At 41.7% G+C, this 27,338-nt stretch overlaps 1 protein-coding gene across 1 annotated transcript in view; it reads right to left on the reverse strand.

The window, feature by feature from the left end:
* LOC109912036 (calcium/calmodulin-dependent protein kinase type II subunit beta-like) overlaps positions 1-27,338 on the reverse strand; it is a 229,054-nt gene that overhangs the window by 71,601 nt on the left and 130,115 nt on the right. Inside the window, exons 7-13 of the mRNA XM_048618507.1 lie at positions 26,492-26,575; positions 23,812-23,906; positions 21,813-21,935; positions 21,319-21,402; positions 13,407-13,449; positions 8,653-8,724; positions 653-693 (exon numbers count right to left, since the gene is read on the reverse strand). Coding sequence (XP_048474464.1) covers positions 653-693; positions 8,653-8,724; positions 13,407-13,449; positions 21,319-21,402; positions 21,813-21,935; positions 23,812-23,906; positions 26,492-26,575 — 542 coding nt within the window. The remainder of the gene's footprint in view (positions 1-652; positions 694-8,652; positions 8,725-13,406; positions 13,450-21,318; positions 21,403-21,812; positions 21,936-23,811; positions 23,907-26,491; positions 26,576-27,338) is intronic.

The raw sequence follows: 27,338 nt of genomic DNA on the forward strand, positions 1-27,338 counted from the left end.
CAACACTGATCCCTGAGGCACACCACTAGCCACTGACCGCCAACCAACCTTTTTCTGAAGAAGGGTCTAGACCCGAAACGTCAGCCTTCCTGCTCCTCTGATGCTGCTTGGCCTGCTGTGTTCATCCAGCTCTACACCTTGTTGTCCCTGCTGAAATATGCCTGGATATTAATCCATTTGTGTGCATCATGTCACAGTGCAGGGTGTGTGACATTGTTTGTGTGGATGCAGGAGGCATGGAGGGCAGAGCTTGCTGGGGAAACTGAGGTGGGGAGCAAGAGTTTAAAAAAAATTGTCCGCTCTACCAAATAAATGTCAAAGGCTGTGACAAGTGAAAGCCATTGGTTTGACACTTCCCTGTACAATCGCTGTTGGGTGAGATGCACCAAAGTGCCTTACCCAAAGACATATGTAAACGTTGATTCACTGCGGCCACCCATTTTGTCGCTGTGCTACCATTTTAGAGGGCATTTCATAGTTCTGAACATGATATACAATTCTTGCCTTTTGTTCTTAAAGATCTCTTTTGTATTGTTCAACTGTGATAGCAGGCACTAACAGAAGCCAGAAAGTGCAAAGTAAAAAGATAAAAATAAAGGCAAATAAGGATCAATTGACTGAGAAGAAAAGGAAAGTTAAGCAGGAAACCTACCTTGACTCCATCGGCCTTCTTGTTTAATAAACTTTTGGCTGCTGTATTTTAAAAAGGGAAAAGAAAAGAAAATTACATTCAGGTCTTGACTCGCACACGAAACCCATAACCGTGCTGTCAGGTTACAATCTAACTGTTACCTTATGCTGAAACAATGATAAACACAGTATACTGTCAAATGACAAGTCATCCAGCTGGATACACCAGACACTTGATGACATGCATAGATCAACAGGGTCTTTGATTCACTTGTTTGTTCGTGTGGCAGGCACAGTGCCAATACCTGCCCAACTCCGGCTGCGTGTACAGCACCTTAAGCTTCTCGAGTTCCTCTACAAATGGCCCAGCTGCCCCAGTGCATCTTATAGCTTGTCCATCCAAAGAACCCCCCAGCCCATCCTTAAAAGAGTGGCTTTGGGAGAGTTCACAAGTCATGCAGTGCAACAGTCAGTGAGCCACAAGTTCACTGTTCAAAATGAAGATGGTCAAAAGATCATAATTCTCGGTCAGACACTGTCATTTCTCCTCACTGTCTCAACATTGGTCCACCATACTTCAGTAAGAGATTGTTCCAGGTAATTCTAATTGTTCTGCAACAGTTTGATTTTTCAAATGCAATGCCAATGACTCATGAAGTGGGTAAACCATGAAACAAAATGTGGGTTCGATGCAAACATTACAATATGTAAATTTAGCTTGTGTTACTGCAATGATATATGACACCATTCTCGTTCCAATCAAAAACTCTGACCACACTCCTCATCAAACTCTTGTATAGTCCCTTGTAAGATTAAGTCTTTTGTTAGTGGTCCAGTGAGAACCTGTGACAGGTGTCTATTTCATTCACCATGTAGACACAAGAGTCACTGATCTGTCAATAGGTGGAAGTGACATATACTAACTAATGTTCCAGAGACACTGCAGCTATTCAGACAACGCATACCAAGATTGGCTTTGAGGCAGATGCCCCACAGTTGAAAATCTGAGAACTTGTTATGCAAATTTGCACAAACCTGTGACAAGGATGAGTTCACCATGGGTCCATTTCTCAATTCAAAAATTCATCCAAGAATTTATTTTCTACCCTGCATTCAACAACCTTCCAAGTGCAACTTATTAAGTTATTTCAGATGGAAATAATTCTTCTGGAGCAATCTATAACCTTTGCATTGAAATTCTTAGTCCAAAATTAGTTTATGAGATTGAGTCTTAAATTCAAAGTTGAGGCCCTTTTGTTGAATTGTTTGAGGACTGTTTCAGCTGGAAAGGATTAATTCTTAACAACATCCTGAGACAGCAACATGCCTTCAATCGAAGCTCTGAGAGATACTGGTAACTGTACTTGTCTGCTTTGTAGTAACCTCCTCGCAATGTTCTCATCCTCAGTGTTCAAATTTACAAGAACGGCTGCAGTTGGTGCATAATTCAAGAAGATAATCTCACGGGATCATAGCAAAATCAAACCGCTCTCAAAACAACAAGTTCAAATGCAAGTGTCCCTGAAGCAAATGTGGGATGACAAACTGCCCCACTTTTACTGGAGCCTCAGTTCAATTCATCCAACACATCTTTTCAAAACAAATCTTGTGGGGAAAAGAAAAATCAAAAAAAAAATTCTTCCACGTCCAATAATCATCTCTGAGTGGAAACAGAAAGAAAATGGTTGGCTCTGCTCGTCGTCTCTCACAAAGGTCATTAGCTATAATTGAACTTGGCGAGAAAGACATTCGCTTTTGAAATTTGCTGAACACATATCAATAATGTACTCAAATTCTTGGGAAAAAACAGCAGACACTTGGTTTCGTGGCTGTACCTAGATAAATTATGTGGTATTCTTGTTCCCAAACCCTCCACGAAAAGGAGACATGCCCCAACATCCCAATAACCGCACCTCCAAGTCACACATCAAATTTACACGGACATACGCTGGCCTTTCGTATATCATCACTTAATCAAAATTTAACTTCTCCCCATCGAACAGCACTGTATGAGGAGCCTGACCACATCAGCTGATCCAGGAAGTAAAGGCACCATTCACCTTCTCAAGGGCAATTAGGGATAAGCAATAAATGCTGGCTTTGCCCAAAATCAAAAATGTGTTTTATAAAGTTAAACTGGTCATTGCTGCTAAGTGCGGTTTGTGGAGCTGTTCACTGCTTCATAAAACAGCAAGGATGAAAAGAATCCAGAAATTCCAGCTGGGATTTTTATGGAGATCAAGTTCACTAGTGAGAGTTTAACATCAACTACAACATCCAGCACTCAGGCTGAATTTGGTCACAGAGATCAGTGTTCCAGAAACATTGAAACAGGCTTGAATCATGTCCCTTCCCAATCTTACAGGATTATGACGCTGCTGCTGATAAGTCAAGAATCCTGAGCTTGGAGGTCATTCAGACAAATTAGAAGAAATAAGAATGAAAGAAAACTCAGCAAGTCAGGCAGCATCTGTGGAGAGAAACAGGGTTAACATTTCATGTTGATAACCTTTCACGAGAACTGAAGCTAAACAGAAACATCTGGGTTTTTAAACCAGCAAGAGAAGGCAGGATAAGCAAACAGGATCTGTGACAAGGTAGAAGCCAGGAGAGATTAAACAAGAGATTTCCTGATGCAACAGTCACAAAGAGTGACAATGGACACAGTGAAGAAACAAAGGATGCGTCGAAATGACGTGTGACCTTGCTACATAAAAATCTTCTCAATGCAACATGAAAAGACAAAGTAAAAAAATGAGATGAAGACTAGCAAAATAAAACTTACGGAACAGGGCAAGGTCAATGCAGAGGATACAAACTAAATCAAACTCATATGTCGAGTCCAGAAACTGTTAGATGTTGAACCAAAAGGTGAAGTACTGCTCTTTGTGCTTGTGTTAAGTTTCATTCTAACACTGTGGCAGACAATAAAGATCAGAGTGTGGCCAGCCTGGAGATTTAATATGACCAGCAATCACAAGTTCAGCAAGTTCAGGATCATGCTTACAATCAAACTGGGTGTTTTCTGAAAAGTGGTCACCCAGTCTGCACTTAGTTTTCCCAATTTAGAGAAGACCGCATCATTCGCAGCAAATACAGTAGACTATCTTGAAAGAAACACATGTAAATTCTGATAACTTGCGTGGAAAATTGGACAGTGACAAGGGGGGAGGTGGAAGGGCAGGTATTACATCCTCTACGCTTGCACAGAAAGGTGTTGTTGCAAGGCAAGGAGTGTCAGGATGGACGAGGCAGTGGAACAAGGTGCTGAAGAGGGTCTGGCCCTGTGCTCAATGCTCAAAGGGGAAGGCTGTGTTGGTGCACTTGGTGGCTGCAACACACTGGAGCTGGTGGACATGCCTTCAGATAATCTCCTGAATGCAGAGGGTGAAAGGTGAGCACAAGCAAAACACGTTCATGGATCTGGGAGGGACAGGAATTGGCGAGAGCAGAAACAAACTGAAACAGTGACCAACTATGCTGAACGGGAATCTTCTCCCTGCTTAGGAAGAAAAAAGAAGACACATCACAAATTGTGGCATGGAAAGCAGTGTCATCAGAACAGATGTGACAGAGATGGAGAAACCTGGAGAAAGAATGGAATCTTCACAGAAAGCAGGGTATGAGGCGATATAGTTGAGGGAACTGTGGGAGTCTGTGGATTTGGAGTGAAAATCAGAATAAAGCCTATCTCCAGAAATGAAAAAACAGACATCAAGACGAGGAAGGAAAGAATTAGAGATGGACAAGGTGAAAGCAAGGTAAGGATGGAAATCGGAAATAGTCAATGAAATTTTTCGAGTTCATAGCTGGAACAGTAGACAGCACCAATCCAGACATAAACCTACCAGAAAGAGAGATGAGGGACAAGGTCATTATAAGACTGTTATAATGTATGTAGGAATGAAGAGGATGTCTCATTTTATCCACAAGAGAAATGAAAGACCAATGATCCAGTCAACATTGAGTGAATGCTGAATCCAAGCCAGCACACAGGCCTTCAAAGAAAATACAAGAATCTTGCACATGATGGCTAATTTGCTAGTAGTTCTCGCTAGCTGCTTTTATACAAAACCAAACATGATCTCTGTTGCAAGTTTCCTGTGTTACTTCAGCAGTTACAGTGACAAGTTTGATTTCTTTGGGTCAAAAGAAATTAAACTTTCAGCCTAGTGTCAAACATCATTTTAACATTTTCAAATGACTACAAATATTCCAAACCAAATAATATTTTCAGTCTACAGCAGGTAGGTCTCAGTGGCATGTAGAAAGGTGTACACATCGTTAGAAACCATATAAACCTCAAACTAAACCCATAAATGGATTTCAGACAACATATTGCTTCCATTGTACACAACGTTTACATCATCAATGTACCTAATCTCAAATTGAAAAACAAAAGGAAGAAGAAAAATGAAAAAGGTTAGGTGAAAAACAAATCAACATTAGCAGAGTAAGTACAGAGTTGGTTGGAATGGCGAAGAAACCCTGATTGGAGCCCTCCTTACCTTGCAATAAGTAGAGGTGGAGTCAAGGAGACAGAAGAGTCAAAAGAGAAAGACAAGAAATTAAATCAAATAGTGGCCAGTTTTCAACAGTTCCTCATGGTTCAAAGGGTGTCCGTGCAATCCATGTTTACACCTATCTGTTTGGAGCACAATTTCCAACACAGTTGAAACATTACATCAACTTGATTCACAACAGTCCCTTGATCACCATGCTCAAAACAAGTAAAACTTACAACCCTTGGCAGCTCTCAGAACAACCACTCCTCTGAACAGACATCTCTTGACTGGAGATGTCTGCACAGCATAAGCTCAGAAAAAAAATGTCAGAGATCAAATCAACTAAATAATGTCATTATCATGCTCCAATGTGCAACGGCAACAAAAGGATGCTGATGTCCCTTCAAACAAAGGTCTAAAAAGGCCTTCCAAATGTGTTGGATAAGAATTAGGGGCCTTAGGTTAGAGCAATTTATTTGCATTGTGATACTTTTTGATAAGGGAAGGCTTGACAGGGAAAAATTAACAAGCAAGTTGGACCAACTCCAACACTAGAATAGTGTGATGACTAGGAGCAAAGGGCCTCTGTTATCTTATTACTTGCAAGGAGGACAAATGTGCCATACCGCAGGATCTACAGGCTAATGCTTCTAAAATCCAGCAGTTTTGAACAGTTCCTCAGCATTCAATGTATCTCAGGATTCCTTGTTCCAAGGTTTACATCTATCTGACTGTAGCTCTCCTTTCAATGCAGTTGATGCATTATATCAACTCTACTTACCTAAGTATTAGGGATGGGAGTTGGAGAGATTGATCCAAGTTGGATACCGGAGAGAGAGCTGCCAATGTCATTTGGTTATTTGGTTTGCTGCATGTCAGGGGAGGGAACAAGAGGTGAGGACTGAGGGATGCAAGAAGGTATCCACATCTTTATTCGGCAGGCAAGGCAGTTTTAAGAGTTCAGCTGGTGTGACTGGAGGGCTCTAAGGTGCTGACCTCAGTTAAGAGGTTGTGTTGGTGTGGAGTGAAGATCAATGAAAGAGCAACAGTTTCTCCAAAAGTGAAAGGTTGGAAAACTCATTCACAGCCAAGATGGACTGCACTGTTGGCTCTTGGCGGTCAGTCACCAGTCTGTATGAACAGAATGATGACAGAGGTCGCTTGCTGTCCTCACAGGAAAATTGTGAAGAATGATTTCAAAGTGAATTTAGAGTGCTCTCAGAGGCATCTTGTGCAAGTCAACACCCTCAACTGAAGCACCAATCAATGTGAAGTAGTGTGCTGTTTCCATTTAAGCCACTCTCGGACAGCAATCTCACCAAGATCTCATAGTGAACTGCCCTCCAGCATAGGTAATCCTGGAAAGAGGGATTTCATATCATCTAACCACCAACACACATGCAACTCATCCCAATACCATGAGAATAATGTGATAAGAAGAAATAACCTCGCAACACACAGTAAAACAGAGCAAGCAAGCCCCGTTTTCGCATGCATATGGCTTGTTCTTTTTGGCATGCAGCATTCACTTTTCAAAAGTGCAAGTACAGCCACTGACAATTCGAAGCAACAAGATCACAAAGTCAGTGAGGTGCAAACTCGCCTTTTCCCTCTCCATATAAACTGACTTCTCTCTCTTCTTCTGTCCCTCTCCCTCCCCCAGCTTGCCATCTCACTTTGCAAGGAGTTTGAGCTTATTTTGGCCAGATGTTTCATCAGGAAAGCTGCCTCAAGGGCTTTCTAACCCAAAGCTGAAACTCAGACTAGCCCGCTGCAATTCTTACTTGAATCAGTTAAGGATAAACAAACCAGTTTAATTTTTGCATAGTTCTCCCTCAACCAAGCAACAAGTGGCAATTCTGAAATCAGAGTGCTTTTGTGGCCTCTGGATGAACTGATATTGGGTAAAAGTACACTGCTGAAAGGATAACAAAACACTTCATTCTTACACTTCAGGAATGTTGAAGTTTTTTCTGGACTTGAACTCTGACTAATCATTTCACTGAAACAATCTTAGTGGTCACAAAAATATTATCATTCACACAATTGGTCACGTTTGGTACTTTATGTAAGTTGGTTTAGAGCTCAGTCTTTGACTACAACTGTGTGACTTTCCTGGGACAAAAAAAAATTCTCTTCACACTACACTGACACTATACTATCCTCCCCAAGATGGACAATTGCTGCTAATGCCCCACTGTCTGACCAAATATGTTCTTTCTTTCCTTCCAAAGGGCACAAATCTCATATCCCTAAATACTGTCTAAATGTGATGCCTCAAGGCATGTAATGCCCAGGTCTGCTTCTCAATGCCTATACTGGAGGATACAGCTGGGATCACTGGGTCAGTCTGCCAACTTCAGGGACCCAGGCTCACCATTCATCTCTGTCATGAACAAATCCACGGCAGCACATCAATCATTGTTCTGCCTGAGCTCAGACTATTTGGTGGAGGCAAGATTTTGAGCCAGCCAAGACGTGTGGGAGGAGGCAGGCTTTCTAGGTTAAATGATAGTAATGCACTCATCCAGAATCTAACGGTGCGTTTCACAGTGTCCTTCTGATTGGATGCCCACTCTGTTAAGGTTCAGCCAGGAGTTGGACAGGCAGTACTGCAAACAGATAAAATTTACCTACATCTGTATCATCTAGACAAGTTCTTCTGTCCCCATTACTCTTTGAGAAACTGGCTTGGAGGTTTGTTCCCAAAAGGCCATTTGTCAAGGCCAAACATTCTTGTTCAACTTTTTTGATTATCAGGCAGCAAACGCAAAAATAAACTGAAGACACAAAACTGACTTTTCAATGATTGAAACCCAGACTTGACTTGCCTCTGGCTACAGCAACAGCGCTAACAGCAGCATACATAAAACATTGCACAGTTGTGCAAGACAGAGGCATACAAAATAGACTGCACCAAACAAACAGACACTTAAAGGGCCAATCAGGGTCAAAAACATGGAAACCAAACTGACTACAGCAAATGGACATTGCAATCCAGGCTCTAATGCACACAAGACAACTGTTTCAACAGTTCAGTTTTGGAATTGTCCATTAAGGCACCAATTCAATGGAATTGGCATAGACAAAGTTAACCAACAAGAACCTGCTGGCTTTTCAAGGTCAAACTTTGTGGCAGTGCCTTTGGATGGAGTATTGATTTACTGGGATCAACTTGAGCCACTCAGAAGAACTACTGGTTGCACATTAATGGTTTGGCTCAAGTCAGCTTTTACAAGCATCTCAAAGGCTGACTCCAAGGATTACCTCATTCACAAATTAGCTTCCTTTAAATTGGTGCCTACTGGGTCATATGCCTTGAATGGAACTTCATGATCTCATTTCTGATGTTCAAGAAAATTCACCCGAAGCTTCTCCCTGCTACCCAGCCAGTTAAAATTGGATTGAAATATCCAGACAACAAACACACAAGGTAGGATACGTTCACAAGTTAAGAAAGCAGAGCATTAGTTCTGAGCATGCCCTCCACCTGCAGTGTCCGCCCGCACACGTCTACCTTGTTCAACGAGACCAACAGTCGCGCTGGCTGCAGCTGTCATTGTAGCTGGCGCAGTGGTCTGTCTGCCCACTGTTGACAGGAATAAAAAGAAAGCAAGCAACATCAGGAAAACACACTCAGCACTGCTTGACCACGCACTCAATTAACTCGAGGTTGCAAACTGTGCTGCATATCAATAGGAACCCCTCTTGAATCCTGTTATGCATCTGCAGTCAGTGGAGATCTTTTCTTAGCTAAGAATCAGAATTTGCCACCACCTTCGACCACTGCATCTGGAATGATTTGCATGCGGAAATGGTTCAGGCTAGATTCATTTGCAGCTGATCAAAGGATTTCTCAAACTAAGGCCACAGGGTTTGAGTGATTTGAAATCAACCATCTAAGTTCAATAAGCCAGACACCAACTGTGAAAGAGCTCCCTAAGTCTTCCCCTTCACCATACCACAATATTACAAGGAGGCTCTGCTTATTTTTTGGGAGTCTAATTTTGATATGTGCTGACAGTTAAATCTCAAGCGTTGCTGATCAGTGATTTCCACAGGAATCTAGGAAAACAACATTATGAAAAGCTTATTCAGATCTAATTTGCAGCAGGTCATCAGGATGTTGCCTTTCTTTCTGAAACTTCAATCAGGCTAAATGTGGTGCACAATCTTATGAATTGAAGAGAACAGTGAACTTGCAGACGTCTACCAGCAGCAAAATCCCATGAAGTGCATATATGGATCAAATTTTACTAACTTTACAATCAAATGACTGTAATCTGTTCTGAGAAGTGTTCTATTTCTTGCTTTCATTGCCCATCATTAGAGGTTATTCAATTCCTTTCTCGAAAACCATCCATTCCCATAAAGAAACAGTTTTTGAAGGTTTATCATTCTCCCTCACAACTTATACAAAATTGTCAATAAATGGATTGAAACCAAGTGTTACATTGGAACAAGAAGTTCTTCTCATTGTTAGTTAAACAAATCAAAATTCCAAATGACTTGCCCAGCAAGTATCGTCCTTCAGATCTGAAAAGTCTTCCTTGCCTATTTTTCTGGATGGTGAGTTCATATTCTGGGCTTCAGGAAATGGGAGCATAATTGGTAATTGGACACATGATCTGAGGCCTGGAGTAATAACACAGGTGTAAGTTCAAACCCTAATGTTGATTCAGTGAATGAAATGGGTATGAAATAACAAGCAGTTATCAATGATGAAGACCATGTCGTAAAAAATCTGCTTCAGTGATAACCTTTCCAAAAAAAGCTTGCCAGTAACATCTGACCTGGCCTCTATGTGACTCCAAATCCGCAGAAATGTGAATGATTCTTAACGTGATGCGATTCCCAACGAACCTCCAAAATAGCCTCATCGGCCACTTAATTATTCCAAGGTTGCTCAACCATTATAGGAATGGCACCACGGCTGCAGTGGTCCCAGTAGATGGAACACTAATTCAAGGGAATTTACAAATGTAATTTACCAGTTTAAAAAAAACTTGTATCTGTGGCTGTGACCTCGAGTGCACACAGTTTGACGTGAACCAGATAATAAGCTTCACAAACAATCATGAGTTATTTCCAAGCATAGGAGAACCTCTGGAATTCCTTCTTCACCCTGGATTGGAGGGAAGAAGAGGGAGCTTCTGGCAACATACCTGGGCAGCCCAGCTGTGAGGAGTACACAACAGACTTCCGAGTCAATAATGAAATGGAATAACAGAGTGAAGCATAAACTACCAGCATTGCACAAAGATGAGACTTGAATTCTGCTCTATGTGATTTCTAACCAAAGGGAGCATTGACTCAAATAGGCATTGACTGGGTGTGATCAATGAGAGCAGTTAAGCATAGGCAACAAATGCTGGTCTTGCCACATCCCATAAATGAAGTAGAAAAAATGGTTGTAACTGAATTATTTCTGGTACTTGTCACACACACACTAGCTTATAGGATGAGTTGAAGTAAAAATGGAGTAAAAGAATAAGTTTAAGGTGAATAATGAAGAGAAAGGTGAAAGGATTTGGCTTTGTGAAGGTTTATGTATGACAGTCAATGTGTGTTGCTTTGAATATGAACAAACTGCCGAAACACAGCAAAGGAAACAAGGTGAACTCAGGCTGTTGGAACAAGATGAATCGAATGCCGCATTTCTACTGAATAGGTTTGATTGCTTTTGCTGTGCAAAAATGACTGATATCTATACTGCACTGTTTTACAATCTCAGGTCGATTTAAAGGGTGTGGCTGTGAAACATAAAAGGGAGGTGGTAGATAATGCACAATCAGTAAGGAGGCTTTCACTTCTTGTAGCTGACTTCAAATCGACGAACATTTATTTTCAACAAATCAAGTTGTGCACAGCAGGCCTTGGTGCAGAGATCTGTTTTACTCTCTCCGTTAGGCGACAAGCACTTAACAAGTGTGCGAACAGCCAAGGAAAAATCCAATAGCTTATTTGCAAAGAAGTTGAAAAACGAATTCAACTGCTATAAGCACTTGGTGAAAAATGCTTCACATTACTGGAAGCAATTAGAAAATTAAAGAATTGGTACGCAAATAGTTTATGACATTCTGAGGTACGGCGCAGTTTAAAACAATATCTTATCCAGTAAGACTATATACTTCACTAAGGGTGTAAAGTGAGATGAAAAAGGCATTAAGCAAAATGTGTACACTAATATGGCAGATATAAACTAGGACTACAGTGACCCACGGTTTCTGATTTAGAGGTATTAATATGATTTTTCTCGAATGTGCATTTCAAATGAGTGGTATATGGGTGCCAGTCGATCTTTGTGAAGGGATTTAAAAATAAATGGGTCAGTCTTTCTAAAACCACGATTTTAACCAGGTATGTGTCAGAGTAGGTGACTGAAGGCCTCCTGGTGTGTTTGATTACTTTGTGGGGACTTCTGACAGGACAAAGAAGATGTTAAAAGATATGAGCTTGCTTCTGGGTTTGGAATAAATCAAGCACTAATTTCAGCTTAGAAAAGCCCAGGGACTGGAAAAGCTTTTCAGCGGTTCAAAGAACACTTGTGTGGAATGAGTCACCAGTACAGTGTCTCCTCGAAAAAAGGAGATTGTTCAGACTAATGAAGGAATAAACTACTGCAGGCAAAGAGTGATGTTTGTGCAACTTACAGACCAGGAACATTTGCTTAAAAAAAAACCTCATTTGTTATTGAAAGCTGAAAATGTCTGAGAGCTCTCAGTTGGATGAAAATTCAAGCAAAGGACTTCACAGCTTACAGGACAGGATGTGAAGAAAAAGCAGTTAAGTCAAACCTTCAAATTTGATAGGAAAGGGGAATAATTCTTTTTTTGAACAACTGTATAATGATGGTTTTGGGGAGCAGATAGGATAATACGTCCTTGTATACTTGAAATTCTTTCAAACTGTTGAGATATGTTTGGATTACATGATTGCTTTATTTCATTTTTATTTCTTTTGTGCAACTGATATTTGTTTTATTGTTCAAATCAAATCTGCAGCCGAGTGTGTTTGTTTCAGTGAAAAATCATCATTTTGCCTTCAAAAAAAAAAGAAAATTTTATCTGTCGAAGCAGATTTCATTCTGGAATCTGACCTATCCAGCACTAACATCAGCCAGGGTCATAACAGGACATAAACACACTTTCTCTAGGCTGCTGAATATCAGTCACTTGGGTCTGAATACCCACCCACCTCCTTTGCATACCTCACACACCCTACTTCCACGTGCACCCAACCCAGTACCCCTTCTCAAACTTTGTTTCTCACTTCTTGGTCACTGGTGCACATCTTTGGCCAAAGCAATTCTTCCATAATTTGCAGACTTTTCAGCAATCTGAAGCCAATTCTCAGGAAATCCCTCCTGAAACCTCTCCACCTCTCTCTCCTTCACATTTATTTACCAAATAAAGGGTGGACTCAACAAGGTTCCATGATGAGGATATTATACAAACTACAGATGGACTTCATGGATTTGAGAAGGACAAGATGTGATTTGGTTGAGATCTTCACAATGTTCAAAGGAACTGATAGGAAGTCAGAGAGAAACTATTCAGAGTGTCTCAGAATGTGGGTAGAGTCTAGCAGTTAGAGAGACAAACTTTACAGGTATTAAGGGGAGAATAAAATGAGTTGGCATAGTTTAAGAACAAGAGATCACCCTTTTAAGACAGGGATGAGGAGAATATTTTTCAGTGTTGCCCTTGTGTGCAATATTCTTCTCTGTGGAAACTGCATTTTCGTGTTGATTCAAGGCTCAGTTACCTACATTTTTCACAGAAGGAAATCAAGGAATCAGGCAAGGCACACAAGTGAGTGAGTTTGAGGCCACAACCATATCATCCATTATCTTATTCAGTACTGGAGCAGTTTCCAATTTCCCATGACCCAAAACTTTTAGTACGTTCAATGCAACAAGCTTTAGTTTCCATTTTGCCTGTTTCTGTGTTCTTGCAGTTTCTGTAACATGTGACTACTTCTCACTGGGTGATCACTGGCAGCTATTTTTTATCTCCTGTAAAAACGAATTGCTTGGCGTGTTGTAGAGACTAAAAATGAACCAAGATCCCCTCTCAAATTTTTCTGCTGCTTGTTTTGCAATCAAACTTGATATGCAAACCACCATGATAAATCTGGTCGAATGCACTGATGATGGCCAATGTATCGATCCTCTTCTATTCATGTCTACTTCAAAATTTTCAAGTGACATCTCACCATGGGATTAATGATGGAATTATTTTTAAAACAAAGGATTTCAATTAAACCTACCTGAGAAGTTCCGTGTTGCTAACATAGTGGTGAGGATGGCACCCTGGATGGGATAGAAGAAAAATATCAGCCAATGGTTTCAACTCAAATATCATATTGCCATAGTTTACAAGCACTATTCACAAATGCAGTTTCCCAAGTGTTTCAGAAACAATTAAGCATTTTTAAGATGCAGCCAGTGTTTAATGCAGAAGCCAATCGGTCCACACCAAGCTCTCACAAACAGCAGGATGTTATGTGTCCAGATCATTCGTTTTACTCAAGGCACTGGTCGAAGTGCCCTGCTGTTCTACGTATAGTCCATTAGAGGGGGTAACAAAGGCCTCAATTTCAGTTCTCTTCTGAAAGACAGTACATCCGTAAGACATGGGAGCAGAAGTAGGCCATTCAGCCCATTGTGTCTTCATTCAGTAAGATCATGGATGATGTGATAATCTTCAACTTCACTTTCCTGTTTTTCCCGATAACCCTTGAATCTCCTGCTGATTAAAAATCTGTCTACCTCAGCCTTGAATAATTTAGATGACCCAGCCTTGTCAGCTCTCAGCGGTAAAGAAATTCCTCCTCATCTCCGACTTAAATGTGCAATCCTTCACTCTGAGATGATGCCCTCCAACACTAGTCTCTTTCCGAAGGGGAAAGTACCTCTCAACATTCAAGACCCTGTCGTGCCTCAAAGTATCATGCATGTTCCAGCAAGATCGCCTCTTATTTTTCTAAACTCCAATGAGTAAAGGCCCAACTTACTCAACTGCTCCTTATCAGAAATCCCTCCAGATCCAGAATCAACCCTAGTGAACCTCTGGACTGCCTCCAATGCCAGACTATCTTTCCTTCGATAAGGAAACAAAAAGTATTCGTAGTATTCTAAGTACGGTCTGCCAAGTGCCTTGTACAATTTCAGGAAGAGGTACTCATTTTGGTACTCCATTCGCTTAAATAAAGGCAAACGTTCCATCTGCCTTTGCTTTTAGCTGCTGAACTTGGATGGTAGCTTGTGAAAAGAACCTCAAAGGGACTTCAACTCCATCTGTGCCGCTGCTTTCTACAGTTTCTCTCCATTTAAGTAATATTCAGCTTTTTTATTCTTCATGCCCAAGTGCAGAAACACACATTTCCCCACACTATATTCTATGTGGCAAGTTTTTCCCAAGAAACTTAACTGGTCTGTGTCCCTCTGCAGACTCTTCATGTCATTCTCACGACTTGCCATTTTTTGTGCCACCTGCAAATTTGGCGACTGGACATTCACATTCCTCAAAGTCATTATTATATATTGTAAAGAATTGTGAGCCTAGCACTGATCCCTGTGGCACTTCACTGGTTACAGGGTGTCATCCTGAAAATGCCCACTTATCACAACCCTCTATCTTATCTTAGCGAGCAGTCTACTTCCTGCAAATATCTGCATTAGCTTTTAAAAGGTCAGAAAGATACAGAAGTGGAGAAATTTAGAGAGGGAATTGCAGAGCTGAGGGCCCAGCGCAGCTGAAGGCACAATTGCTGATACTGGCACAATTAAAATCAGTAATGCGCAACTGTCTTTTCTGCTAATCACCCTTCCCAGTCTACTCCAGCCATTCTAGCCTCAGTCCAATATAATTACCCTTAATAAAGTTTAGCACAGTTGTTTCCATGCAAGTCACAAAATGAATGCTAAATTCGACCACGTTATGGTCACTGTTTTCCAAGGGATCTTTTACTTTGGCATCATTTATTAAGCCTCCCTCATTACATATTACTTAATCCAATCCCTGGTTGGATCCACCACATACTCTTATGTGTCAAAAACTGTCCCAAATAAATTCGATGAATTTCTCATGGGTTCCTCTGTCAAGTTGATTTTCCCAATCTACATGAAGATTTAAGGCACCCAAGATGAATATATAGTCCTGCCTTTCTTACGTGACGCTGTAATCTCCTCATTTTTTTTGTCTGAGCTACAGTGAGGGAGCTGATAGACTACTCACACAACTGTCTTCTCCCCCTCGTCATTTCTTAACTCCACCCAAATAGATACTACATCTTCCAATCCAAAAGCATTTCTTATCATTGTATTTATTCCATCTTGTACTGACAAATCTACCTGCAACTTGGCTTTCTTTCCTGATTATCCTTTTGAAAAGATAGTGAGCCATGAATATTTAGTGCCCAGCTTTGTTCTCCTCGTAACCATGGTTCTATAACCATACCCATTAACTTCTATTCATGCTATTAATGCATTTACTTTGCTCCAAATACCACGCACATTCAAATAGCCATTAATTTTGCCATTATGTGATTCTCACCACCACCCTCACTGATCCATTTTGTTGCTGTGTTTGTTTATGTTTATACAGTCTGCCCGTTCCTGTGCCACCCTGGGTATCACAAATGAAACTGGTGCACTTCAATGAAAATACTGCTTCAGATATGTTCACTCTGCATCACCTTGGTGTCCAGTAAACACCACATTTCAGCCCTAACAGTGCAGTATTTCGCTGGTACTGTATCCTACTGTCAGCCTAGATTGTGCGCTCACAAGTCTGGAAGGAGGCTTAATCTTCCGACTCAAGAGATGCAAGTTGTTTCCCACTTTCAGCCAGAGCTGACTCCAACTTGGGCATGGAATGAGCAGCAATGAAACAGATGTGTCAGTTCTGATTAAAAGTGGTTAGTTCTTCAAGCAATGGCCTTTTAGGATGTGCAATTTAAATTATGTTCACTTTAGTGATTTCTCTCTTAAATAAACAAGCCATGCAGCTAGAAAATAGCAAACAGAGTAACCTCCCTTCTTGGACTCTCTGTTGAACCAGGGTTGAGAGGGGGTATGCCGGGCCATGAGGTTACAGATTGTGCTGGAGTACAATTCTGCTGCTGTTGATGGTCCACAGTGCCTCGTGGATGCCCAGTCTTGAGTTGCTAGATCTGTTCAAAGTCTGTCCCATTTAGCACAGAGATACTGCCACACAACACAATGGAGGATATTTTCATTGTGAAGACAGGACTCTGGTCTCCAGAAGGACTGCACAGTGATGACTCTTACCAATACGGTTATGCATTTGTCACATTAATGCATTTGCAGCAGACAGATTGGTAAGGATGAGGTGCTGTATGTTTTTCCCTCTTGTTGGTTCCCTCATCACCTGCTGCAGACCCAGTCTCACAACTATGTCCTTTAGCTCGATCAGTCATGCTGCTGCCCACTCAGTTGGTGGTAGACATTGAAATCTCCCACCCAGTATACATTTTGAGCCCTTGCTAGCCTCAGTGCTTCCTCCAAGTGTTGTTCAACATGGAGGAGTCTTGATTCATCAGCTGAGGGAGGATGGTACATGGTAACCAGCAGGAGCCTTCCTATCCATGTTTAACCTGAAGCTGTCTGACTTCATGGGATCCGGAGTCAATGTTGTGAGGACTCTCAGGGCAACTTCCTCCTGACTGTATACCACTGTGCCACCACCTCTGCTGGGTCTGTCCTGCCATTGGGACAGAACATTTCCAACGATGGTGATGGTGGTGTCTGGGACATTGTCTGTAAGGCATGATTCGTTGAGTATGGCTATGTCAGGCTGTTGCTAGACTAGTCTGGGACACAGCTCTCCGAATTTTGGCACTAGCCCCCAGATGTTCCTAAGGAGGACTCTGCCGCATTGACAGGGCTGATTCTGTCATTGTTTTTTTCGTGAAATTATCTTGTGCAATGTTGATGTTTTGGCAAGACTTGGAGGTTGGATTTCAGATGGCCCCAGAACTTTAGTACTTTACCAAGGAGGGAGCCACCAACAGCAGCTGAATTGTAATCCAGCACAATATGCGAACTCATGGCCCAGCATATCCTCCACTCAACCATTACCATCAAGCCAGGGGATCAACCCTGGTTCAATTGAGAGTTCAGGAGGGCATGCCAGGAGCAGCACCAGACATACCTGAAGATGAGGTATCAACCTGGTGAAGCCACCAAACAGGACTACTTGCACGCCAAACAGCAAAAGCAGCAAGTGATAGACAGAGCTAAGCGATCCCACAACCAACGGATCAGATCTAAGCTCTGCAGTCCTGCCACATCCAGTCGTGAATGGCGGTGGACAATTAAACAATTCACTGGAGGAGGCTCCACAAATATCCCCATCCTCAATGATGGAAAAGCCCAGCACACCAAGGCAAAAGCTAAGGCTGAAGCATTCGCAGCAATCTTCAGTCACAAGTGCTGGGTGGATGGTCCATCTCGGCCTCCTCCAGTGGTCCCCAGCTTTAAAGGCTCATCTTCAGCCAATTCGATTCACTCCACGTAATATCAAGAAACTGGATACTGCAAAGTCTACCGGCCCTGTCAATATTCCAGCAATAGTACTGAAGACTTGAGCTCCAGAAATTGTCGCTTCCCTAGACAAGCTCTTCCTACAGCTACAACACTGGCATCTACCCGACAAATGGAAAACTGCCCAGGTATGTCCTGTATACAAAAGGCTGGACAAATCCAACCCAGTCAATTACTGCCCCATTACTCTATTCTTAATCATCAGTGAAGTGATGGAGGGTATCATCAACAGCACTTGCTTTGGGTTCCACCAGGGTCACTCTTCTCCTGACCTCATTACAGCCTTGGTTCAAACATGGAGCAGTCATCCTACAAGCCACTCATCAGCCTGAAATGGAAATATATCACCATTACTGAGTCAAAATCCTGGAACTGGCTCCCTTTCTGAATTGTGGGTCAACAGCATATAGACGGCAGTGGTTCAAGAAGATAGCTCACCATGAAAGGCAACTGGTAACCAGCAATGAATGCTGGCTCAGCCAGTCACGTCCATGTTCCATGAATGCTGATTAAAAAAAACAAGAAAATTCAGATGCACAACATCCTTGTACAGATATGCAAAGGAACTGGACAAATCTCTCATTTCTTTCATGTGACTCATGCTAATGAGTTTGTATCTTTGAAAAATATTTTTGGCATTTTGTCAAATTCTATGAAACGTACAACCTTCAAAAATCAATTCACTTATGACCTTCTGGGATTTACCCCAAATTGTAATCTTTGATTTTTGTGCCAAACTTCTGCAATTCAACTTCACCTATCTATTTTTAATCTGAGCTCTCAGGGTGATACTTTGAATTGTAGTCAGACAGCCATGTGATTTCACTCTTGACTCACTGGCAGAACACTCACCTTCCAGTCACAAGTCCCATTCCAGAGATTGTGCGACATAATCTAGTTTTACACTCCCGTGTCAAACTGTGCAAGTGCTATACTGTCAAAACAATCAGCTTTTTGAGAACTTATCTGAAGAAAGCATTGTTAACCCTCTGTAATGGACATTAAACATCCCATGGTCATATCTGATGCTGAGAATTCAGTTTCTTCAGGTACAATTTCAAATATTTATCCCTCAAATAAGATCACCGAAACAGATTATCTTCTCACTTATATCATTGCTGTTTGTGAAAGCTTGAGTATATATGTTGTTACAATGAATTCAGAAGTGGTGCAATGGCTGTAAAGCATAGGGAATAATCTTAGCATTTGAGAAATGCTGTACAAGTGTAAGCTTTCCCTTTTCAGTCCTGGTGCACAACTGTACAGTGTTCCAGTCATCTGTATTTTTGTTCAGTTAAATGTAATTTGCCAACAACTCAGGTTTCCAAGTGCCAAAAACAAACTGTTTCTTTAGCTACACCTGCTTGGCTTCACCATGATTTTTCTTGGGAATGGAAACTGTTACTCTGGGTTGTTAAAACAAGCTCAGAATTTGTCAGAACTTTCTTACTTTAACCTTATTTTCTGGGTATGCTTCACTATTTGTTGTTGAATGCATAATTTTGCTCTCTCAGGTTGGACAATTCTTTGTGAACATTCAATGTATGCCCACATATAGAAACATACATGTGAGGAGGAGGCCTCTCAGCCCCTTGAACCTGCTCTGCCATTCAAGAAGATCATTGCTGATTGGAATATTCCATGTTGTAGCCTACAGCTGACATCCTTTCAGTTCCTTGAGCCCCAACAGTTTGTCTAGTTCTTACTTAAAAGTAGTCAAAGACTCTGCTTCTGCTGCCTTTTGAGGAAGAGGCTGAGAAAGACTCACAACCCTCGGAGCAAACAGCCCTAACTCTGGATTGTTCCACAAGCAGGAACATCCTTTTCACACCCATCCCATCAAGATCCCTCAATAGTTTAGGGGTTTCAATCAAGTCACCTCTTCAAAATTCCAGTGGACACAAGCCATTGAGGTGTTAGCCCAGGAAACTCACTTTGCACGGCTTCCAATGCAAAATGCATCCTTCAATAACAAGATCAATAGCAAGATGCTTCCTTAAATAACAAGACCAATATGAAACCATAAGAAATAGGAACGGGAGTAGGCTAGTCGGCCCCTTGAGCTTGCTCTGGCATTCAACAGGATCACGGCTGATGTGATATACCTCATGTCCACTTTCCTGTCCTTTCTCTATAACACCCGATTTCCCTACTAATCAAGTTCTTGCTGTCTCAGCCTTAAACATACACAAGGACTCTGCCCCCACAGCTCTCTGTGGCAAGGAGTTCGAAAGACTCTCAACTGCCAGAGAAGAAATTCCTTCTTATGTCAGTCTTCAATGGCACTCCTTTATTCTGAGACTATGCTCCTGGTCCAAGACTCTCCCATGAGGGGAAATATGCTCTCAGCATTTACCCTATCAAGTCCCTTCAGAATCCTACCTGGTTCAATGAGATCACAGTACTCGACTTTACACAACAGTCCAAACATATATCGTCTTTAGTGCCTTGTATTACTCAAGCATAACTCCCTACTTTTGCATTCAATTTCCTTTAACTAATTTCACGCTCTTAGACTCGCAAATCCCCCTCTGCCTGTCAGGACCTTCGAACCTCTCATTATTTTGAAGATCAGCTTCTTAATTATTCTTTCTAATAAGATGGGCAATTTCACATTTTCCCACATTAAACTCCATTTGCCAGATCTCTGCAAAACTATCCATATCTCTTTTCTGAAGAAGGGTCCCGACGTGAAACGTCAACTTTCCTGCTCCTCTGATGCTGCCCGGCTGTGCTTCTCCAGCTCTATACTGTGTTATCTCTGACTCCAGCATCTGCAGCTCTTGCTACCTCCATATATCTTTGGAGCCTTGTTATACGCTTTTCACAATGTACTTTTCTGTCTAGCTTTTGTCATTAGCAAATTTAGCAACCACAACTTTGGTCCCTTCATTCAAGTTCATGTGTGTAATGTGTAAAAAGTTTAGGCCTAAGCACTGCTCTCCAATGGGATTTGAGTGGAGAGGACAACAGCGAAACTTACTGCTGTTTTAACTGGTTAACAGGTGAGAATTTATGGTGCTCCATTTCCAAGAACGAGAATCACCACAATTTCCGGGGTGATCACAACAACAAAATGCTGCAGACGCCTGAAAACTGAAACAAAATACAAAAATGCTGAAGATACTCAGCAGGGCAGCCAGTATTTGTGGAGTGTAAAATCAAGTTATAACTTCAGGTCAACTCCCTTTCTTTCAGTAGAATAACCTGCTGATTATTCTCAGCATTTTGTGCAGCTCATTTTGTTAATGCACTGTTAAATGATTGTCACCCAAGTGGATTGGGAAGCTTCTGAAAGACAATATACTAGACTTAAGGGGTTCAAGCTCTAGTGAGAAGATGTCTGCACTGAGGTCTTTCTCCCCTCATGTCTGTGATTTGATACAAACATTCAAATTTCAGGATTTCATGAAGGTAACCTCATGGCTAAGTGAATGGATCAATAATGTGGTCTGAAAACTGTATACTACGGCAAATCTGAACACTTTGAAATCTGCGACCATCAATGTCATTGCACCAACAAATTCACAAATAGGAATACAAAATACCCTCATTGCACTTGAAAATGTGACACAGCCCCCTACAAACTGATTGAAATGAAGAATTTCTCACCTTGAGTTTTCGTCTGGCATTGAATTTCTTCAAACACTCCACAGTTTCTTGGCGATGCATCATAGACGCAACAGTGGATCGTTGCTGAAAGCACACAAAAAATTTAGTTTCACCGATGGAACTCATCTTTCAAATCACTTTCTGTAAACACTTTTCCCCATTCATTCCCCAGCCCATAAAAAAACAGAGAGGTGGTCTCAGAACAGCTTCTTCATTAACATGCTTGCAGAGTAAACTGGGCATCATCGGACCAGAGCAGTTCAACTCTTTCGTGTCCCTTTCAATCTGAGTCACTTGATCTCTGTTTAAGATTGAGGGGTTACATTCAGACCACCCACATGAGAAGTACAGACGGGAGGACACGTGGGTAGACTAAAATCTACCGTTCTCCTCAATGACAATCCTGACATGTCGGGTCCGTCCAACTTTCTTTTCTAGATACAAAGATGAGGGTTGCATTCACTCCTGAACAATGCCACTAAGTGAACACTTACACAGACCCAGGGGTGTTTCAGTGCCTCGGTGGCAGTAATACGTTTGGCAGGGTTAATTGTCAGCATCTGGTTGATGAGATTCTTGGCCTCTGGAGTAACTGTATCCCATTCAGGAGAAGGAAACTAAGAGATGACAGAAAAACAGAGGTAAAGACTGAGCTTTCTCAAGAAATGGTGTGTCTTTTACAAGATCATAAATCTTACTTCTTTTCATATTTGTTTGCTTTACTTGTATTCAGCGGAGGTAGGAGTTTTGCTCCTTTGATCAGCAGAGAGTACAGTTTAATTTCTCGTTCAAAACAACATGGTTATCAAATATTTTCAAGAATTGCATCAAGTCCCATTCAGTTCTCTGTTGGGTGATCAACACTTTGTTAAGCAATATCTCAATTTCAAAATGCTCAAGCTTGTTTCAATGTTTTTCCATGGCTTTTCCATTCCCAATGTCTGCAATTTCTTACAGACCCACACCCTCAAAGATATTTTCACTTTTTGAGCTCTGATCAATATGTCTATGCATCCACAATTTTAATCACTCAACCAATATCTGCTATGCCGTCAGATGCCAAGGCCCCAAACAAAGAAATCCCACTGTCCCCCCCAAAACCTCTCCACCTCTCTTTCTTCATTCATTCAGGAATATTCTTTCAAGTTTGAAACGTTTTTAAGTCATCTTCCCTCAAGTTTCTAAATCTACTCAGTGTCATATTTTGTTTGATTCTTAAGAAGTGCATTTGGACATGTCAATGTTTTAATAGTGCAAAATAAATAGCAGTTATTATAATTATCAATGTCAAAATAAATCAATCTACCATAAGAAGAATCAAAATGACAAAACCAATGGCTTCAGAATATAGTGATTTACACTTTGAATTACTCTTCAAGCAGGAATCCCAGCAGGAAATACAAAAAATAAAAGTGCTTTACTTTAATTGTTATCTTTCTGTTCCATATTGTAAACACATTCATTCATTGTGGTACAGTCCAGCCCTTGCAACCAGTCACATTTCTAAGTTTGACTTCCACATCATCGCTTCGTGACATTTTACGAGGCTTTAATTTATTTCTCTGCACTAAGTTGCGAAAACTCCGAGTGCAGACTCAGAGACTTTTATGACACCAGATCAAGTGGAACCAAAACTGTGGCTGCCAGTAACAATAAGTGAAGAGATATTTCTGGCCAATTAATACTTGCTCCATCATTATCTTCCTTGTGGCAAATATTAAGTTTCTACTGAGTTTCTGCATTTCCATACTTGGTCATTTAACCATGCAGAGGACAGAGATCATCTTGGCCTCCTTTTGCGCTGACTGTCCATTAACAATCCACATGGGAGCAGGGAGAAAACTGGCCCTCTTGTGGCAGGCTTAATCAAGCCAGGATTAGTGCACATGTTGAAAACTTGAGGAGTCAACACAGCACATAGATTGGAGCTGGAAGTTATAGGCACCAGTTGGAGCAAGCATTCTTTGTCAATTCAGCTCCATGCTACGTTGAATCCTATATCTTGGCAGAAGCTGACAGGTAAAACAGCTCCAAGAAACTGATCAGATCCCAGTACTGCAAGATATGCAAGCAGGGGACAACAGGTCCCCTTCAGCGTGCTCAGATAAAACTCAAACTCAAGTCTATCTGAAACTGGATTACCTCTGGGCTGATGTGAGTAAGAAACATGAACATTTATTTTTGGGACGGCAGCATGTGTTGTCCCTTATGTCAGGCTGGAGGCACACAAAGGCCATTTGGGTCTTTGCAGCACAAATAGCCAGTTCAAATTATGCAGTAGTTATTTGGGTCCATGTCTGTGGCATGGGGTTAACATTGTCATTTTCAATTCTGGCATGTGATAGTCTTTTGCCTTTGGAGGGAATGGCCAAAGTCAGGGACCATGTCATAAAAGTAGGCAGCAGTGCAATGTGATGAGAAATGAGTGACTGAAGTAAGTGCCTAAGATTTTGGTCTCACGTTAGTCAAAGCCAGTTTCTTTCATGTACATACATCATAAGCACCAGCCTTGATCTGTTGATAGAGCTTGTGCTGGTCTTCATCCCAGAAAGGTGGGTAGCCAACAAGCAAGATGTACAGAATAACTCCTACAACAAAAGACAAAGAAGAAAAAAAACAAGCACAAACAGGCAAATGATTTCAATCAATCAGCATATTTGATAAATTTTTCAAACCAAAGGTGAACACTGAGACGATACTATGGCTTCAACAGATATATTTCATCACTTTTTTTTAATGGAGAGCTTGAGACAGAGGTGCCAAGCCAATAAAATAAACTGTTTGTGCAGCCTTGGGGATTTTGTTTATAAAAAGTGCCAACAATAAAAGCAGCCTTAAGGGGTGGAGTCAAGCTCCCACAGAACCAGGGTTTTAGTTTAGCTCTCAGCTGTTGCTGGGGTTTTCGAAACTGGTTGTGGAAGCTGTTTTTTTTTGTATAGAATCCATACAGTATAGAAACAGGCCCTTTGGCCCAACAAGTCCACACCGAACCTCAGAGCATCCCACCCAGACCCATCCCCCTATAACCCACCTAATCTACACATCCCTACAGGGCGATTTAGCACGGCCAATCCACCCTAACCTGCACATCTTTGGACTGTGGGAGGAAACTGGAGCACCCGGAGGAAACCCACGCAGACACGGAGAATGTGCAAACTCCACACAGACAGTCGCCCGATGGTGGAATCGAACCTGGGTCCCTGGCACTGTGAGGCAGCAATGCTAACCACTGAGCCACCGTGCCACCCTGAGAGAATGTGCAAACTCCACACAGACAGTAGCCTGAGGCTGGAATTGAATCCAGGGCCCTGGTGCTGGGAGGCAGCAGTCCTAACCACTAGCCACTGTGCAGCCCCTCTCTCTGTTAACAGCTAAAAGCTGGATCTTGTCTTTCTGCTGTCAGAACTGCATGAGAGAGTAAAAAAATAAAAGAACTGCGGATACTGTAAATCAGGAACAAAAACAGAAGTTACTGGAAAAGCTCAGCAGGTGTGAAGAAAAAAGTCAGAATTCATGTTTTGGGTCCAGTGACCCTTCCTCATCGGACCCAAAATGTTAACTCTTTTTTACCTTCACAGATGCTGCCAGACCTACTGAGCTTTTCCAGCAACTTTTGTTTTTGTGCATGTCAGACAATCTGTTTTACTGATTTTGCCTTCGTCAAGGACGTGTTTATGGGATGTCACTGGACTGGAACAGTTTAATCGATAAATAACCTATTACTTTCTTAAGTTTTCCAGTAGAGTTAACTTATTCCAATTCTTCTTTCTTTTGCTTGTGTTTTAACTGTAGGGTAACAATAAAATGTGTTTTGCTTAAAGACGAGTGGTGTAACCAATGGAATTATGTGTAGAACACATAACCTTACATTTGTCTTTAAATAAGCAAGTCAGAGTCTAGACTACCTCCTTGATACATTTGTAGGGGGTTCGATCTGGTCCATAAAAACATTTAACCCAAGTGTGGGAGTGTGTGGTCCAACATTTGCAACAGATGTACAATTCTAAAGCCTATTAGGATCCAATTCATGCTGACCTCACCTTCCACCAAAATGAAATACTGCATCTCATGGCTGATTTAATAACCTTGGGATCCAAGGCACATTTTGGGTAGTAATGAGCTCAAATGTGCCATACAAATGCAACCGCCTGTGGTCTGGACTCTCTAAACCTGTGTAAAGACTGCCATCCCCTTCTGGATTGGGAGGAGTTTTACTGGATTCCAGTGCTTAAAAGAAATCATTTGTGGAGAGATAATTGGAAAGAGCTGTGTCTCACAAAGTGCTTCCCACAGATAAAGCTCTGACGGAGGGATGACAGAAGGGTCAAGCTTTCGTTGTTAAGGCCTGAAGTATGTTGACTGCTCCTGTGGTGACGTGAAGACAGAACTGGTCACTGAAGAGAGAAGATTGTTGGATATGGGCAAAACCATACTTTCTACCTCTCAATGTTCCTCGTGGCCCCTGAGATGCCCATGGCTATTTTACATCTCTTGTCAAAAATAGAGAGACTGGCTCAGTTCAAGGGGGGTCATGGCAAAAACATGAACACCAATGGAGCAGTTTTCATGAAAAATTAATGGTCACAGGGCACTCCCATCCAATAAATGGTAGACTTTCTGATTTGTAAATGGGAACCTAACTCTGCTCATAACATGAGGAGGATCACACCTATGGTGGCAATTCTCACATCTCCGTTGTGTTTCTCACATGCTAGAAACAGTATCATGAGAACAGGTTCAAAAAAAGTGCCCTGCTCATCTAAGGGGAAGCATCTCTGATCTGTTCCCACTGCCTCTTGCATGACCAGCCGGCTGAGATCAGTCTTCTCTTCTCGTGAGCAGATGTCAAGGTCAGTCTTTTTGCTCACTCCGTAAGGACCATAATGCACCAATTGAGATGTATCCCACTAATTACGTGTAAATGACGCCCAGGGATGGGAAACATCATGGTTTCTACACTTGCAATATCATGCCTGGACTTGGCTTGTGACTTTTCACATCCTCACCTACCCAACTCCTTTGGTTCCAGGGATAATCCAAACCATCAGATCACCGGTGAAAAGCTTCCAAAGACACTTCAATCTGAACCATGTGGCTGACCTCAAATGCTAATCAGCGAGGGAAGGCCAATTTTAGACATTAGTCAAGATCCAAGTTCACCTCTTGTACTCACCGCATGCCCAGATATCCACTGGCTTTCCATAGGCTTCTTTTCGAAGGACTTCGGGAGACAGGTAGCCAGGTGTGCCTGCAAAGCCTGCAGATGATAAAAGATCATACAGTCAGAGGTTTTCTTTTAGGTCTCTCGAGTACAGAAAAACAGCAGAATCTCCATAAACATTAGTGTACAAATGACTGCACGGGATTGTGGTTCGGCAGAACATATCACACGAGACCCCCAGAGATTCAGTCTATTCTTTTCCCTTGCACATCTCTCTCCAAAATGTCACACCAATGATGGTTTGACCCAGCTCCTCTTGCTCATTGGACCTGGACATTGATATTTCAAATTAGTTTACTGTTTGCTAAAAAAAAACAAAATCCATAATCAATGAAGTGACCCAATTCTGAAACTGATGCAAAGGCAGGTTTGATCAAGAGTAACAAACAAAACCTCTTCCCTTCTGTTCTCAGTACTATGGTAAGCTGTGGTTTGCCAGACACTATGTTGGGGTACATCACACCAGGACTGATGCCAGCAAGATTCTAGTTCACACAGCTCATGCAATATTAGATTCCCCATGGTCACATGTGAGTGATGCCAGTGCTTGCACATTTGTTTTTGCATTAACTACGAAGCTGCCTGGTCTTAGGGAGCATGGGCTTGTAATTGATCAACTATTTTGGCTGTGTGCCTTTCAGTTCAGATTTGCTTGTGCAGAGTCTTATGAGTTTAGGCTGTTGAGCTCTTCAAAGCCAACAAAATCATTTGCACATGAACCTTTTGTTTCTTCCAACTGAAAAAGCCAACATCCATCATGACCAAACACAGTGACACAATGAACAACGGCAGAAAGAAC

The sequence above is a fragment of the Rhincodon typus genome, chromosome 40 (genome assembly GCF_021869965.1).
Source record: "Rhincodon typus isolate 14 chromosome 40, sRhiTyp1.1, whole genome shotgun sequence".
In the NCBI taxonomy this organism is placed as follows: domain Eukaryota; kingdom Metazoa; phylum Chordata; class Chondrichthyes; order Orectolobiformes; family Rhincodontidae; genus Rhincodon; species Rhincodon typus.